General features: G+C 42.3%; 1 protein-coding gene across 1 annotated transcript in view; it reads right to left on the reverse strand.

Annotated features, from left to right (window-relative positions):
- Positions 1–17,293, reverse strand: part of MAGI2 (membrane associated guanylate kinase, WW and PDZ domain containing 2) — a 1,211,123-nt gene that overhangs the window by 511,175 nt on the left and 682,655 nt on the right. Inside the window, exon 3 of the mRNA XM_054988145.1 lies at positions 3,477–3,596. Within this exon, the coding sequence (XP_054844120.1) occupies positions 3,477–3,596 (120 nt within the window). The remainder of the gene's footprint in view (positions 1–3,476; positions 3,597–17,293) is intronic.

Raw genomic sequence — 17,293 nt, forward strand, 5'->3', positions numbered from 1 at the left:
AGGGCTGCCTTCTGCAAAGTGCGAAGTTGACTGCACTACAAAATGAAATGCAGCCGGTGTAGCACCCTAAAAAGGATCCAAGATGCAGGTCAGCAAGGTTTAGAGATCACCTCCTCAACAGCAGAGCCTTCTGGCAAACAAAACGGGACAGGTGCCAGGTTTTTGACAGATTTCAATAGCACAACTACAAAAGTGATTGCGGCTGTTGCAAGAGCAAAATGTGAAGGGAGGAGGAACTTTGCAATACGTCTGGAGAATAAATGGGCATCTAGTGCCAAGCTGCCAGCTGTAACTGGGGCAGCCTTCTGATACTAACTGTTTCTTCAAGGATTTGACGTGTCAGTTGCTACATAGCTGAAGGTCTATTTGCTCCCAGAGAAACAGGCAAAAGGTTCTTTGTTAGGTATATTTAAGCTCAAAGTCAGACTACTCATTCAACTCCAACTGCCTGTAGTACTGTTAGACCAGCTGCTGCTAGAAATAGGATTGCCAGCCCCCAGGCGGTAGCTGGAGATCTCCTGGAATTATAAGTGATCTCCAGGCAACAGAGATTGGTTGCCCTGGAGATAATGGCTGCTTTGGAGGGTGGAATCTATGCAATTATATTCTGCTAAGGTCTCTCCCCAAGCAGCAATCTCCCCAGGCTTCACCCCCAAATCTCCATGAATTTCTCAACCCAGAGTTGGCAACCCTAACTTGAAACCATCCTCCAGAGTGGACAACATGCAGCAGGGATGAGTGTGTGCACATGTGTGACCCTTTTCACTTGTCCTCCACTCTTCCCAGCCATTTTCTCCCCACGGGGTTCCAGAAATACAGCTGAGGGGGAAGCCTTGATCTGGCAATAAAAGCCGCTGTAATTGGGAGCATCTGGAGAAAAGCAGTAGCGCAGCAGAGGTCATGCACCACTGCCTTCTGCTTCCCTTCTGCAAACTTTTCCTTGCTACAGATACTTTGGAGAGGAGCAGAGAAACCACGAGGCGACTGATACATACAGCAGCATTGCAAGATGTCAGCGAAAGCCGACTACATCACATTCCTAGGTGGCTTCCCATCCAAGTACTGCTCATGCCCGACTTCTTTTGCCTTCAAAACCATTTTATCAGGCTATGAATGACAGGCTACAGCAGATAAATCCCTGTACCATTGTAGCAAGAAATCCAGGCTCTTGGTTAAATGGCTTTATTCAGAAATCAGATCATTTCCACAGATATGTCCATAGAATTACTCAGAAGCAAGGTAAGCATCTAAGCAGTAAGAACAGGCTGACAGGAATGGTAACCTGTGGGAAAATCCTTCCTCTTAACACACACATTTGCTCCTTCCCCCTCCCAACAGTAAGACAGGACTTTTGGCGTGAACTCATCCTGAGAACATCTCACATATTTGTACTATCAAGTCGAGACACTGAGAAAGCAAGAGATCAAAGCTGAGACATAGCAGTGCATGGGAGTGAGCAGTATACAAGGTCAGAAGCACTGAAAGTTTCTACAGTCCATTAGATAAGGCACCTGCAGCTTCAATAAGCCAGTGAAAGGAAACAGTTACGGCATTGGCAATATGACATCAAGTTATAGCATGAAACATTGGTTCAGAAACAACAGCATTGGTTCAGGAACAACAGGTCAGCCTCAAGTAGTGGCATGGATGGGGCACAGACATGACATTTTTCTGGAAAATGCTACACGCTGCAGTTTCAATCGTAGGTTGGTTGGCAGGACAGAAATTATGTCTAGCATTGTGTCATTCAGACCCCTGATTTTCACTTTTGCATCTGCATATATTTGCAAATGTATGATGTTAGTACAGTAAAATATTGTAATCTGTTTGCTGGGTTATTGCTTGTGCACTTTCATTGTGTGGCTGCCGCTGCAACCCCTCTTGTCCACTCTCCAGTATACCGGCAACCTCACAGGGCATCGGCTGGCAAATTCAGTCACATCTGTTCTGTTGCCATCTTAACCCAGAAAAGCTATTAATAAAACACTCTCCTCTCTACACCCCTAGAGGACAGCAAAAGCAACCAGACAGAAAGCAAACCCTTCTGAGACATAAAGTGCCCCTCCCAACAGAAACAACTCATCCAACTGGCATGTTGGATTTGTGCAAAATATCCCTCGCTTTAATGTACAGCTCACAGACCTATAACAACACATGAAGGCCTTTATGACTCTATTCCTCTGATCTCTCTCTAAGATACAATCACAAAGAGACAATAAGAAAATAGTAAAACAGTAAAATAGAATTTTATTTCTTCATTATCAGGCACACCTTAACAAGACCATGTTTCTACAGTTTGTGAGTTGACATGAAAAGCTATTTATTTTCCAATGCACATTGTGTGCTGATGATGGAATGAAGTAGAACTTTTACATAGTGGCTATTTATAACATAAGTGATAAAAATTTTGGCAAGCATGCTTCTAATTTACTTTTGGATTTTTCTTTTCCTTAAAAGAAAGGGAAAAAATCCTCCCAACAGACATCTATTCTAGATCCTGCTAACATGTTTCTTAAAAGGTATCTGTACTGAAAAATGATCTTCCATTTATTGTATTCACATTTCCAAATGTTAACTTCTAAACTTGTTGAATAAGCATCTCCTATGACCTCTCCGCCGTACTAGGATTCTAATCCAGTTCTTCTGGAATACAACAGATTTCCATTCCGTACTCTTTTTTAATGATCTTGAACAAGTCTGATATCAGGTGAATCGACAGCAACCCTTGGGGGCATCATTAGTTGCCAGCGCTTTGCCCGTTCCAGAAGATATTTTTAAATCAACATACCACTCAAATTCCCCATCTACTTGCCAGGCCGTTAAAGGTGCTGCATTTCCTTTTCAAATATTTCTGCCCCCACCCCCAAAAAACATACGTGACATTGCAAAGCTTCCTCTTCTCTCTTTAAAAGTGCCAATTCGGCTTCCTGAGCACCCTCCCTCCCACGCCCCAGACATCTGCAGGACTATTAATAATTTGTAAGAAGGTGCAGAGGGAACCGAGTGAGGGGGAAAGAGAAGACTGTCTAGCCCAGTGCAGTGTCACCATTCATGAGCTCTGTCCTAGAAGGTGCTGAATGAGCAATTCTTTGGTTTGAAAAATACATAAATTGGCTCAGGTGTTTGGCGCAATAAAGTAAAACTTCTCTCAAGCAAATTATGGGAGATTAGGCTGTTCAGCTTCGTGACAACTTAACTTTGCAGCCCAGTGACTGGTTTACCTTTCACTTGTCATTCTCTTTTCCCCTCAGCTGGTGTGGTGATATATCCCAAAAATAATGGACTCATTTGCACATTGGTTTTTACATGTGGGGAAAAAAACACTTCCAAAACTGCCATATGTCTCCATGTCAATTTAAGTTAATGGCTACCACAACACATTTCTAATGGGATATACTAATGCAATCCAAGAAAATGGGGGAGGGAAGAACATAATGAAAACCTAAAGCAGATTTAGCGGTAAAAACCTCATTTACCTTCATATGTTCCACTTTCCAAAAGAGCCCCACTTTTCTCCAGTTCCATAAAGTCTTCAACAGTGATGAAAATATAATCCACACCAGGGACTTCCCCCTCCTTATGAGGCCTTGTAGTGCCTAATTTGAAAGAAAGAACACGTATCATTATTAAGCGCTTTAACGGGCAATGGATAGCTGGAAATACCTTGTGCCAGATTAGCTCTATTGTGCAGTTTCATGACAACTAGAGGTTGCTAAGTGAAACCTATGAATGGCATCGCTTCTCATCCAGTGAGATTTCAGAACTCTGAACCTTTTACAGCTGCCTGGATTTTCAATGTGGGCATACAATTTTTAGGAGGTATGGTACAAAAGCTTTAACTGTGCTTGTGGATCACAGTGTTATAAAATGATGCAGATTAAACAGGACAATTAGGGGCTAGGACTGTACCAGTTGAAGCAATCCCTCATATATATTTAAATGAAGATTGTCTTTCTTGGAAAATGAGACCTTTATCGCTGCTGTTGATAGAAATCATGAGTACAGCAGGCACTTATCATGATGGGAGGTCATGACAGGTGGAGACAACTGCAGGGTTTTGTATTTTCTCCTCTTCTATCAAGAAAATACATATGCAATGAGGAGTTGGTGGCATCACTGGAAGGTGGCGCCACTGCTGCATGTGGTTCCCTCATGTGGTGTGCCCCCTCCATCGCCAAGATTTTCCCAGTTGCTGCAAATGCCACATGATTCCATTTCCCACTCTATCACATAACCCACTTAGAGTCTCTCCACACGAGACATCTCACACGAGAACACCCAAGTGTAGGGAGATGCTATGCTAACTGGGAAGCGTAGTTTAAAAAGACAGAGCAGAAGGCTCTGGCAATTTCACCTCTCTACAGAGCTGGCAAAGATTGCTCCTCAGAGGGTTTGTTAATTTCTTCTTCGCCTCCCCAAAGGCTCTGTCAATTTCACCTCCCCTTCAGGGAGGCGAAAAAGAAATTAACAAACCCTCTGAGGAGCGATCTTTGCAGGCTCTGTAGAGAGGTGAAATTGCCAGAGCCTTCTGCTCTGTCTTTTTAAACTACGCTTCCTGGCTTGCATGGCGTCTCTCTATATTTGAGCATTCTCATGTAAGATGTCTCGTGTGGAGAGACTCTTAGTCCTATATTAATATTATTTATAATAACCTCAACATCACTACAGTCCATGTGGCTTTAGTGAGTAACATGCAAAAACAAGTTCCTTGCTTCCTGGAGTCTCTGACATGCTGGCTGAAGCTTGCTGTCTTGCTTCCCCCGCCCCACGGATGTCTGCCTTCCACTGATGGCTTCAGCCACTTGCAACTCTCCTTCTGCTGGCCTTTTCTGGGTCTTACGGCCATCTCCTATTAGCAGGATGTCCAGAGAACCGGACTTGCCTTCCAGGAGTCGCAGGAAGCGTCTCCTTGCCTTTCAAAGCCAGTGCTGATTTGTAGCTATTGCCACAGCAACTTCTCTAAGTGTTCTGCACAGCCTAGTTGAAGCCCCGTTCATCCGAGCAGAGCCTGTACAGTCAGATATCTAGATTAGGTTTACAGATGATCCTCGTGTGGCTGCAACACCTTCCCTACTTTCCTTTCTAACTGTGACCAATGACACAATTTTCTTTCATTATACTAATGAGCATTTTAGGGCTGCTCAAACTGTCTGCTGTTTGTGACGTGATTGGCCAAGGAACTCCACTGCTTGATAATCTGATGCCACTTCTCAGAAAACGTACAAATCCTGACAAATAATGCAGCATGCTCTCCTTATTATTCTGTCCTAAACAACATTGTACTATTCCTAATGCTGCCACTTTTGATGCTGAAAGCACCTAGTATTCAAAATTAAAGAGATCTCACTCTGTAATTTGCATCTTTTGACAAAGCACTTTGTAATCTTAATGCTACGGCAGCTACTCAAAGCAATTAAAGGGCACTCTATTTCTGGGTAGGCCACCTTACAATAAAAAATTGCTGTGAATTGCTAGGACTAGTTACACAAAAGGCTCTTAAATTCTGTCGTGTCCTCACCAGTTCTCCAAGCAGTGACAAGTTACAAAGGCAGCACTGCTCAGTTTATTTTCTTGTGGATGAAGGAGCACCAAACATGTATTCTGTCTTTGTAATACATGCAGTATTTTGCTTATGTACAAACAGTACCTATTGGAAGGAAGCAGAGTACTAACAGTGAAATCCTAAGCAGAGTTACTCCAGTCCAAGCCCATTGAATTCAATTGGGCTTAGACTGGAGTAACTTTGCTTAGGATTTCAATATAAGAACAGGCAACACATTTACTGAGTAGCCAGGTCCCCACAGGGCAAACCAGAGGATTGGGGGGGGGATAGTGAGGGGGTGGTGGGTACTCAACTCACTTGCTCCCACATCACCTACAAATAATGTTATTTTTGGCATAGATGCATGTATGCTTCATGCACTTGTCTCAGGGCTGCCTCCCCCATTGCCCTGTGCCTCCCGCCCAGCCAGGTAAGCAGTGGGGGGGGGGCGGCACTGGCTGGTGGGGCTTGGGGGGGGGGACCTGGCAGCCCTGGCACTGAGGCACATCCAGACACCTGTGTTGGTCCCAAGGAAAAAACCCTAAATGAAAGCCACATCACACCTTTTATTAAAATGACATAAAACATTGAGTAAGCTTTCAGGTTCTCAAGAACCGTTTGTTAGGCAGGATTTAAAAACAAACACACACACACAAGGGGAGGGGAGAAGAGAAGTTTCCAATTAATAATCTTTCGGTCCTTTTCTGCATCTTGTGTAGGAAGGCTCTCCTTTAAAGAGAGCTTAAACATTGTTTTGAAATGCCTTGTTCTTTTTCTCTCCTTCTTGGTGTGTGTGTCATTTGCCCTGCTTGAGGGGGGGGGGAGGGCTGCATGTGTACCAGTTCTGAATGCTGCCCATGCGGTTTCCCAGTGGGACAAACAACACTCCTGGAGGCACGTTGTATTGGGGAAATGAAATGGGGGGAGACAGAAGCACCTCCCCCACACCATAGTCCCCATTTGAATTGGCCCCCGAGGCCCTTTGGAACAGATTTCCCATACGGAACTCATGGCTGTAATGTGACTGCCAGTTCCCCTGGTGGTCATATGTTAGAACTCATTTCTACTTTGGACCTCAATGTCCTGACCCAACAGGTCCTGTGTGGTCAGCTGCCACCAGGAGTTCCCAAGCCCAAGGAATGCCCTGAGGTTAGCCAACACTTTAAGTCACTTGGAGGATTTACTTGTTTTGGGATGAGCTCCTAACTGGCTTCAATTATACATTCAGTTTGCTGACAGCATGCAATCTGTGAAGCATATGGGGAGTGGACAGCCATCCACATGGATTGGCTGTTTGTGTGTGTGTGTGTGTGTGTGTATTAATACTGGCTGTTTCTTAGTGATTTCCAAGGCACTTGGAATACAGGAGCGGAATGAAGCCTTTACAAGAAAGTCTTTTGCCACTATAAGATTTATTTTTGAATATTTTTCCCTGGAAAGATACCTCTTTCATTTTGTTCAAGTTACAGTTAGGAGGTTTGTACAAAAACTCCAATAACACCTCCCAAGTATATGATGCTGTTAGGTTTTGCTGGACAAGTATATACAGTGAGAGTGTGTTGTATAGTTGAAACAGCATGTTATTGAAAGACACATGCAAGGCTTATCACACTTTAGCATAGCCACTCTCGCAAAATTGGACTGATAATCTTTGATAAACAACTCCTCTTGAAATATTTAACAAGCTCTTTTTGCTTTTTGTGCTTTCAGCATAAGGATAATATTGCCAAAAAGAAAAGAACCAGTTGAAAAATTCTGCCTTCTTCTATAAAACAGAGAAATTCTACATGCATTTCATTCTCCTGAATTCCCAAATGGCAAAAAGCAGTTACATGTATTACAAGGTGTGAAGTGCAGAGTGTTGAGGATATTTGTTCAGAGCTGCAGAACAGAACAAAACATCATAAACAAAAATGAGGAAATCTTCTCTTAAAATGAGAAGGGGAAGGTTACATTGCTGCCATTGCTGTCTTCCCAGTCCAAATCATGTGATGGCTACGGATACACAACCAGGTTTCATAGAGAAGTGTGGATCCAGACACAATCATGAAGGGGATCGTGTCAAGGATCCTACTGTATAAATGAACTGGTCTTGAAGAATTATATCGTGGAAAGATACTGTGTTATCACCTAAATATATGCTTAGACTATTCAATTTGATTTTTCTGTGTCACTTTATTCTTAAGTATGCAAAAAGAAACCCGCAATTACTTACTAAAGATCCCTTCAGTTGAATAAAATAAAGACAAGTCATATAACAATTGCTGGGTATTTTACTAGTAACATTATACAACTTAGACCCTTCTGTTACAGCTAATGCAAGTGTAATTGTACTTCCAAAGTAACTGTACTAATAAGAAGGCCAGTTCTTAAAGTGCTTCATATTGAACAAATCATTTCATAGATGATACATATCAATGAACCGACAAAGTGCTAGTTCTAAAGTGCTGATCCCAAATGGGAGAAAATATTGCACAAATAATTCATAAAGTGCACATGCATAAACAGCACCCTTCAACTGTAGGTATCCTCAAGCCAATTTTTGTCACTATTCATAGTTCATAAGCACTATATCCTAATAGTAACAGAGAGTCCATAAATGATTCTTGACTTGAAGATTCTCTTGGGGTGGCTGTGATTAATTCTGTATCTTCTAACAGGTCGTCTAGATCCTAAATATCCCGTTTCAAAGTAATTTTTTTTCAAAGAATCACAGACAAAAAATCCTCCAGGTCTTTCAGGCTTATAGAAGTGGTTATTTCCTTATTCAGTAGCACATTGTGTATTCTTAAGGGCATAAGAAAGTACCCGTAGAAACAGGATTCTGAAGAGTGCCCTTCGTTTGGATGGCTTTTATTGTTCTTTGATAAATTATTTTTCTTCCAACTACAGCTGATGCCAACTAGCTTGGTCCTGTCTCCCTCCAATACAAAAGCACAACCCTCATATATGTTGACTTCTACGAACTATAATACTAGGAACTGATTTACTGGGGCTTTTCATACCTAACTAGTAAGAGTATTTATTTAAAAATGTATATATCCTGCTTTTCTCCAAAGTGGACTCAAGGAGACTTACAGTAGCGAAGACCAATGGACTCCATAAAAGACGTCAATAGTAGGCAATCATCAGTAAAGGCAACAATAATACCGGAAAGCTACATTCAGATTAATATGCATAGTAATGTAGCATAACAAAATTCATACGTCAGGGAAAACCCTCTCACATAAGGCTGTTTCATATTAGATTCTTGCTTCACACAATGGCCATTTCCACACTACTCACCTTCTTCTGGAACAGGGCGCAACGTCATGAAAAAACTGCGGAAGATAGCACCTTCTTGCGCAAGTTTTGCGTGACGTTGCGCAAAACTCGCGCGAGAAGACGCTATCTTCTGCAGTTTTTTTGTGACGTTGTGCCCTGTTCCAGAAGAAGGTGAGTAGTGTGGAAATGGCCAATATCATTAGTCATTGTTGGTCCTGCCTGAGGAAATCAGAAGAGCCCCCACTCTCCTGGCTTCCTGCAAATGATGCAAAACTGAATTATTCAAAAGGGCTTTTTACACAGACAGGAGGGCTGTATTGTAGGGAGATCCTCAAAGAGATCCTTCACTAACGAATAAGGGGAGGGTTGCAACACTGCTGTTTTGGTCTCTCCCTCCCTCCTCAGCTATTCACACACATCTTTATTTTTTTCACTTTGGCATTAGGAGAAGCCTGAAACAAGCCCCAAGTAACTGAGCATCCATTCCCCTCCTCCCCTTTTTAATTAACGAAGAGTCACAACGCTGTGACTCTTTTAACTACAATGTCCATTCCATTCCCTAGTGGCAATCCACATTCTCCACTGATCATTTATTGGGTTTACTTAGTGGAACAAGCACGAAAAGTATGTTTTCCCCTATATCTCTACCACCAATTGCCTCTCCAGAATACCAAAACAATTGATCAGCATGAGACAGCCTAATCAGCAAGTACAGGGACAGAGAGAGATGGGTGGGGGAATAAGCTCCAACACTGCAAAGGTATGATGCATGCATAAGATTTTTTTTAAAAAGTGATGTCAGCTCCAGACCCCCAAAAGGCAGCTTCAAACTGATACATCTCAACTTGTCAGCAGACACCAAAAATTGCCTTGAGGCTGGGCAGTGCAGAATGTCAGGAGCCCAAGCCAATTCAGCGCTGATTGGCGTGAATACGCAGAGGCACCGGCTTAAAGTGTGCCGTGCAGAAGGGGCCTAAATCCAAAGTCATTGTTTTACTGGTAAAGAACCTACTTATTAAATGATTAGCTCTTAAGCTAATGGTGTCCCAAATATTTGGGGAACCGAGGTAGTGATGACTTTCTTTCTACCACTGATGGATTTTAGACTAGCAGCAATTGAAGAGTGAATTAAGCCATCTTTGTCATGTTGGCAAACTCCCAGTTCTATCCACAATGCATCTATTTTTGAGACGGGCTCTGACCGAAGATTAAACCTTGCTACAAAGGAGCTCATTCTTAGTACTATTCCTAACCCATAAAACATCTCTTTTTTTCATTACCTTTTCCAAAAGTGCCTTTCAAAATGCTGATAATAATATTCACAGGATTAAAAAAAAAGTCTTAATAGCAGAGTTGTGAATACCTTGAGTTAAATCAAGCGTAAAAGGTTGCTATCACTGTTGTAAAAAAATGTATGAATGCTGTGGTGAGAACAGTTTTTGTGTTAAGGGAGAACAGTAAAAAGTGTGTTCTACATAACAGTAGGGAAATCACGGCCATTGCAGTATTAAGAGTAATAGAAAGGTTAGACGTTCAACAGCTTAAGGAACTTCTCAGTGAAAGATAAAAGAGAAGAAATTACCTTTGAATTTTACTAAACTCCAAATTGTTTCTCAAAAGGATCTGTAATTGATGTGATTTAGAAAGCTTAAGTAGGAACCCCCTGATTCTGAACTTCCTTTCAAGAAGCTCACTGGTGCTCTGGAAAATCTTTTCAAAAAATCCCAACTCCAGGGTCCTTTTCTCAGCTGTATTCTTTTTAAAGAAAACCCTCAAGTATCCTGGTGTGTCTCTTTATAAGGGAAGGGAGGTGAAAATGCAACGCAAGACATTGCAAATCAAAATGGGCATCCAGGCAGGGGGTTTCTTTGTTCTCTCTAATAAAAGGAAAAGGGGAAGGAAGACAGACAGACAGACAGACAGACAGACTACTGAGTGGTGAACAGTTACCAGCACTGCAGGGTGTTGAGGAAAGAAAAGGGGGCCTCAGGTCACAGCTTCCTGTTAGGGTTCCTAACAGGCCTGGAGAAAAATATCTTGTCCCTTTAATGGAGACTTGGTGTGGAAAAAGGCAGCAGAAATGTTTCATTGCATGAAGGTAAATAACATCCCATTAACCTTTTATTAAAGGGAAGGGATTTTTTCCAGGCAGTTGGCAATGCTACTGCCTGTTTTTAAATGTTTTGTACCTGATACTTTCCCTGTATTTTCTCCCTCTGGCTGGGAGTATTTTTATGACACGCTTTTAGAAATGCCAAGGGCTTGATCCAGTCAAGATGGAACACTTTTATGTTCCAGTGAATTTAATAGAAATGCTAAACTACATGTTTAAATCTCCCAATCTGAAGTCAATGGACTCAAAGAACCCTACGTATTTCTAGCTTGACTGCTGCTTTTATCACTAGAGGCGCCTTTCTATATGCTGTATGTGCCCTTCGGTGGAATGGCTGTGGATAACAATTAAAAAATTGTTTGGGGAGATCTAGTGGCCATGATAGTCACTAGCAAAGCAGTCCTAAGCAGATATACTGAGAGCCTCGCTACAAGTGACATCTTCCACGCGAACGGCACTTGATCATTTTCGCAAGTCTTTCTGGGTACTGAAGTCCCTCTCCCACACCCCTTTTCCTTCTGTTCCTTCCCCTCTCCGTTAGCACGGCTGCCTGAAGAGACGGAGAAAGCCTACGACAGCAGCTTTTGCAAATCGTCTTGCTGGGGGGTGAGGAATGCTCTAGAGAAAGCTGACATGTCGGTGAAGTCCTCCCCTCTCTGTTAGAACTGTTAGGATCGCTGCCTTAAAAGTCAGAGAAAGCCTGCGTTTGCAAATCGTTTCTCTAGTCACAAGCCTGTTCTCAATTATCTTTGGGGGTGGGCAGCTGCAACTTTCTTAGCTTTCTCTAGAGTATTTCCCCCCCTCCCAGAGCAAGACGATTAGCAAAGTTGCAGCGGGCAGCTCGGGGAGGGGGGGAATACTCTAGAGAAAGCTAAGAAAGTTGCAGCTGCCCGCCCCCAAAGATCATTGAGAGCAGGCTTGCGACTAGAGAAACGATTTGCAAACGCAAATTGCACTTATTAATCAGATTTTCCCAGAGGATGTAACAGCCTTATTCCACCATTGTCTGACAACCAGTTACTTCCAATGGGACAACGAATTCTATGAACAGATGGATGGGGTGGCCATGGGGAGCCCACTCAGCCCAGTTATAGCAAACTTCTACATGGAACATTTTGAAAAAACAGCTCTAGAATCAGCACCCCACAAACCTAGTGTATGGTTCCGGTTTGTGGATGATACATTTATCATTTGGAGCCATGGGGAGGAAGAATTGATGGGTTTTTTGAATCATCTCAACAACATCCACCTGAACATACAATTCACAATGGAGAAAGAAATCGAGGGAAAACTCCCATTCCTGGATACCTTGGTCATCCGCAAAGCAAACTTTCAGTTAGGTCACAAGGTCTACAGGAAACCAACTCACACTGATCGGTACTTACACAAAAACTCCAATCACCACCCCCCGACAGAAAAGAGGCATAATGAAAACATTAGTGGATCGTGCAAGACGGATATGTGAGCCGCACTTTCTCAATGAGGAAATTAATCATCTAAACCATGCACTTCAGGCAAATGGCTACTCCAGAAATGAAATCCGAAGAGCAATCAAACCCAGGATGAATCAAACAACCAAGGAAAAACAGTCTCCTACAGGAAAAGTGTTTTTGCCATATATCGAAGGAATTACTGATCAGATGGGAAAGCTTATGAAAAAGCATAACCTTCAAGCAGTATTCAGACCCACCCGAAAAATACAACAGATGCTACGATCAGCAAAAGACAGTAGAGACCCCCTCACCTCTGCAGGAGTATACCGTATACCCTGCAGCTGTGGACAAGTTTACATCGGGACCACAAAGCGTAGCATCCAGACAAGAATAAAAGAACATGAAAGACACTGCAGACTTGGACAACCTGAAAAATCAGCAGTGGCTGAACATAGCCTAACTCAAACAGGGCACAGTATCTTATTCCAGGACACCAAAATACTGGACAACACTTCCAACTACTTTGTCAGACTGCACAGGGAAGCCATTGAAATTCACAAGCATAAGCAAAACTTCAACAGGAAAGAAGAAACCTTAAGAAAGAACAGAGCATGGTTTCCAGTTCTGAAAAACACCAGGCTAACAAAACACTCTATCCCCGACAATAGCCCTGCAGAGAAGATTAGCACATCAAGCACCAATCCATATGCAAAAGAACCTCCTCAGGATACAGTGAAGCCTCCCGCCATTAGCATTCCACACCCTGGGAAACTCTTACAGGATGACTCAGCTCAACCCCACCCCTCCTGAGTAGATACAAATGACCTACATCTTTTCCACACTGTGACACTGAGAGATCTCTGTCTTTTGGTGCTACACCTCTGAAGATGCCAGCCACAGCTGCTGGCGAAACGTCAGGAACTACAATGCCAAGACCACGGCAATACAGCCCGGAAAACCCACAACAACCACAATAAGAGCTATTCATATTTTAAGCTCTTCCTTTGTTTAAGGTTTTTGGTATCTCACCCTGCCAGCATATACGGCCCTTAAAACAACATACAACATTCACCCAACCCTCCCCCCACACCAAGACACAAACACATAGATTATTAGTGGACTGTCATTTGTGAGCAGGTTCCACTGGGAACAACAGAAAATCCACGGTTGGTGCATTAGGAAAATATCAAAAGAAAAAGGGATTTAGTTAAACTATCACAACAAAACTGATATCGGCTGTGCCTGTGTTCAAAAGTCCATACGCTACAGAGGGTAGCAGAATCTCACTAACTGGTACCCTCTTCCCAATTTCTGTGCATTCTGCCACATGTCTGCAGAGAACACTGTGCAATGTTCATAAATTCTCTATGCATTGTCCGGGGCCCTGATCTTTGCAGCATTCCTGTTCACATCTACAGGCATTCTGCTGAACACACATTAGTACTGAGGAGGAGGGGAAACAAAAAAAACTTTCTGGGTCACATGAAAATATCAGATTGCGTTTGAAACACGCAGCTTAATTGCTTAAATATGGCAGGAATCTGTAATCCCCAGCGACTATTTTGTTCCGTAATACCAGGAAACAATTGTTTGGGATTCTGTCAGACATCAGCAGCCTGCTGGATACTTGAAAGTGGCACCTAGAAATTAAATGCAGCTTAAAAACCACTTTAATAAATGCATACAGTCTTAGCTGTACGGAAATGGTAGATGAAATGCAGCTTTGCTTAAAAACCGCTTTCTAACTTCTCTGAATTGCTTTGCTTCTAAATGTCTCAAACTAGAGTTAAAGAAGCTTGATTCATTTTAAGCCTCATGTTAAACTTAGTGTTGAAAAAAATCAAAGTAGTTTGTAGTAAGAGAGGTTTGGAGATACAAAGAAATTCAATCGTGCTTATTCCGTCCCATTCCTTTTACACCACGTCCCATTTTCTTCACAAGAGTTCTCATGGAATTAAAAGGTCTCTCTTATTCAGATTAATCAGAACTTTATCTCAGATTCTAAACTAAGTACATGTTTATGACTTTGCATTCTCTAAATATACGAGTCCCTGATTTCAATAGGTGGATTCTACAGCAACCCTGTAAAAGCCAATTTGCTACAAAGAATCTACATTTTGTAAATATTCATTTTGTTAAACTGAATGCTTGTTTAGCAGAGAATAACTCTTTAACAGAAAAATGCTGATTTAAAAAAAAAAAACAATACTAAAAGCAAAAGGAACATTGCCCATCAAAGAAGAACAATGTTGCAGACTTCAGCCTCTGTATCAACTGACATGTAAACATTTACAGTGATGAAGGGGGCATTGGTCTTTTATTTTGAAAAGTTCATGTATGTATGTATGTGAGTATATAATATACATATGAACTAGAACCCATTGCATAGCATTTTCAAGAATGTGATTGACTGCTGTATCGGAGATAATTTAATTTAATTAGATAATTGACAAATAGCATTTACCTCTTTCAGTGCAATAGAAGACGGAGTTACACTCTTCTAAGCCCATGCACTTCAATGGACTTCGAACTCTGATTAGGGCTGTGCAGTAAACATAATGCCGTTGGTGGTGATGGTGGTGGGGGGTTTACATGTGATGCTACTCCCAGTGGCTACCTCAGAAGTTCGTGTTTCTTGGCATTTTTGGTAATATATTTACGGGGTAAACAAAAAGTCACGAGGTCTTTCAAATTCAAAGGGTTTGTGGAACTCTCAAGGGGCTATACTTTCCACTCTGTTTGAGGAGAACGGAAACCTGGCAGACAACTCATTTTTTAAAGACAGATCAAGATGGGTAGCCATTTCTATCTGTAGCAGTAGAAAAGAGCAAGAATCCAGTAGCACCTATGAGAGTAACAAAATTTGTGGTAGGGAATGAGCTTTTGTGAGTCACTGCTCTAAAGAAGTGAACAATGACTCACGAAAGCTCATAACTACCACAAATTTTGTTTACTTTTTTAAAAGGAGAGAACATGAAGCCACGACATGTACAGTGTTCTGAATTATGGCCTGTAATATGCATTTCCCTTCATGAGTAAGTAGAATGGTATTGTAACGGTTATACCAGTGTGAGGTGCCATCGCACACCTGAGAGTCTGAGTTATTGTTCTGGGGGGACAGTTAAACAGTGTTTAACTGTTGAAACCATTTTAAGGTCTGTGCTGGAGACTACTTGAAAACCTTTATTAAAATTGGTTTCCTCAAACAAGGGTTTGACGGTAACTAGTAACATTTTCTAGGATACTTACAAAGACAGAGAGTGAGAGGAAGGGAGGGAGAGAATGAGCGCACGTGCATAGATACGCTGTAATGTTTCACGCTAGATGCCAACATGCATAAGGCCAACAATGTGTCAAGCAGATGATTATACTTATCTTTCTGAAACCAGAACAAGCTCAGGTGCAAGAGTTCACTCTAAATGACATAGGTTGCAAATCTGGCTCCATATTTCCTGTGCTCACTCCAACTTACCTGGCTGAACACATTTCAAGCAAGTCCTGTCGGTTATTATCTAGCGTGACAGTCAAGCAGAAACCCAATCAGTCTTTGGAGAATCACTAAGCCTCCATGCATGAATCTTGGCATGGTCTCTCCCCAACCCTCCTGGCTTTGGCAAGCAGTGAGGAATGGGGGCACTCTGAGGGCCAGCAGCCAAGGGGAAGAGTGACTTTGCTTTAAGCATAAATAGATCTACTTTAGCTAAAGCTCGGGTGCTTTCAGTTAGATAAAGGTAGCAGAGGTTCTTCAGGCAAAATTTCTGCTGTCCTTGTTTTCTCACATCCCTTTCCAAAAACAGAATCAGGGAATCAGCTTCCCCAATTATTTCAACACCACCACCCCCCGCCCCGACAAGCTGCTTATCTGAAGCCATGGCCACAGCTAAATAAGCAACACATCATTGGGCTAACACTGTTTTGGATCAATTAGGTTCTAATCAACAGCAATCAGATGTAGTTGAATCATTAGGGCTAATTTTAGCCCAAGAGCTCCGTCTTAAAACCAGTTACTATGCTACTTTGGAGTAAGGAAGCAAGAAATATTGCAATGCTTCTGATGAGGTTGTTTTTGTTTACCATTGTATTAAAGAATATTGGGGGGGGGCAAGAGAGAGATGCTAGGCATGGCTGAAATGACCCGAATTACTCATACGTGAGAGGCAGAGAATATCTGATTGCCTATTTGGCAGTTTCCAGGGTTCCATCACACTCTAGAGATATACTAAGAAACAGGGTCCAGGGAGGAAATATGCAGATCAGTAACTGGAATTATGTAGAGGGGCTGCCACTGACTTCTAAGGTACACGAGGAAATTGCCTACCGCCAAAGTAGAAATCTTACCCTCATCCTGCTCAGGACAGTTCGGTGGGTAGGGAACTGGTTAGAAGACCGCACCCCAAGAGTGGTGGTCAACGGTGTTTCATCAGATTGGAGGGAGGTGTCCAGTGGGGTGCCACAGGGCTCAGTTTTGGGCCCAGTACTTTTCAAAATTTTTATCAGTGATCTGAATGAAGGGGCAAATGGGCTACTCATTAAATTTGCTGATGATACCAAATTGGGTGGCAAACACCCAAGAAGATAGAGTTAAAATTCAACAAGACCTGAATACTCTGGAGAAGTGGGCAGTTGTGAAGAGGATGCAATTCAACATAGATAAGTGCACAGTATTACATCTGGGTCACAAAAATGTGAAGCACAAATACAGGATGGGGGATACACTTCTGGGTAGTAGTGTATGCGAAAGAGATCTTGGGGTAAGAGTGGACTGTAAACTAAATATGAGCAGTCAGTGTGGTGTGGTGGCAAAAAAGGCAAACTCAGTCTTGGGTTGTATCAAAAGGGCCATTGCATTGAAACCGCAGGAGATCATAGTCCCTCTCTGTCTCTTGCTTTGCACAAGTAAATAAATTTTAAAAAGCTTGAAGGCTCAGCAAGATTTGAGAT

Source organism: Eublepharis macularius, chromosome 9, assembly GCF_028583425.1.
Source record: "Eublepharis macularius isolate TG4126 chromosome 9, MPM_Emac_v1.0, whole genome shotgun sequence".
Classification (NCBI taxonomy): Eukaryota; Metazoa; Chordata; class Lepidosauria; order Squamata; family Eublepharidae; genus Eublepharis; species Eublepharis macularius.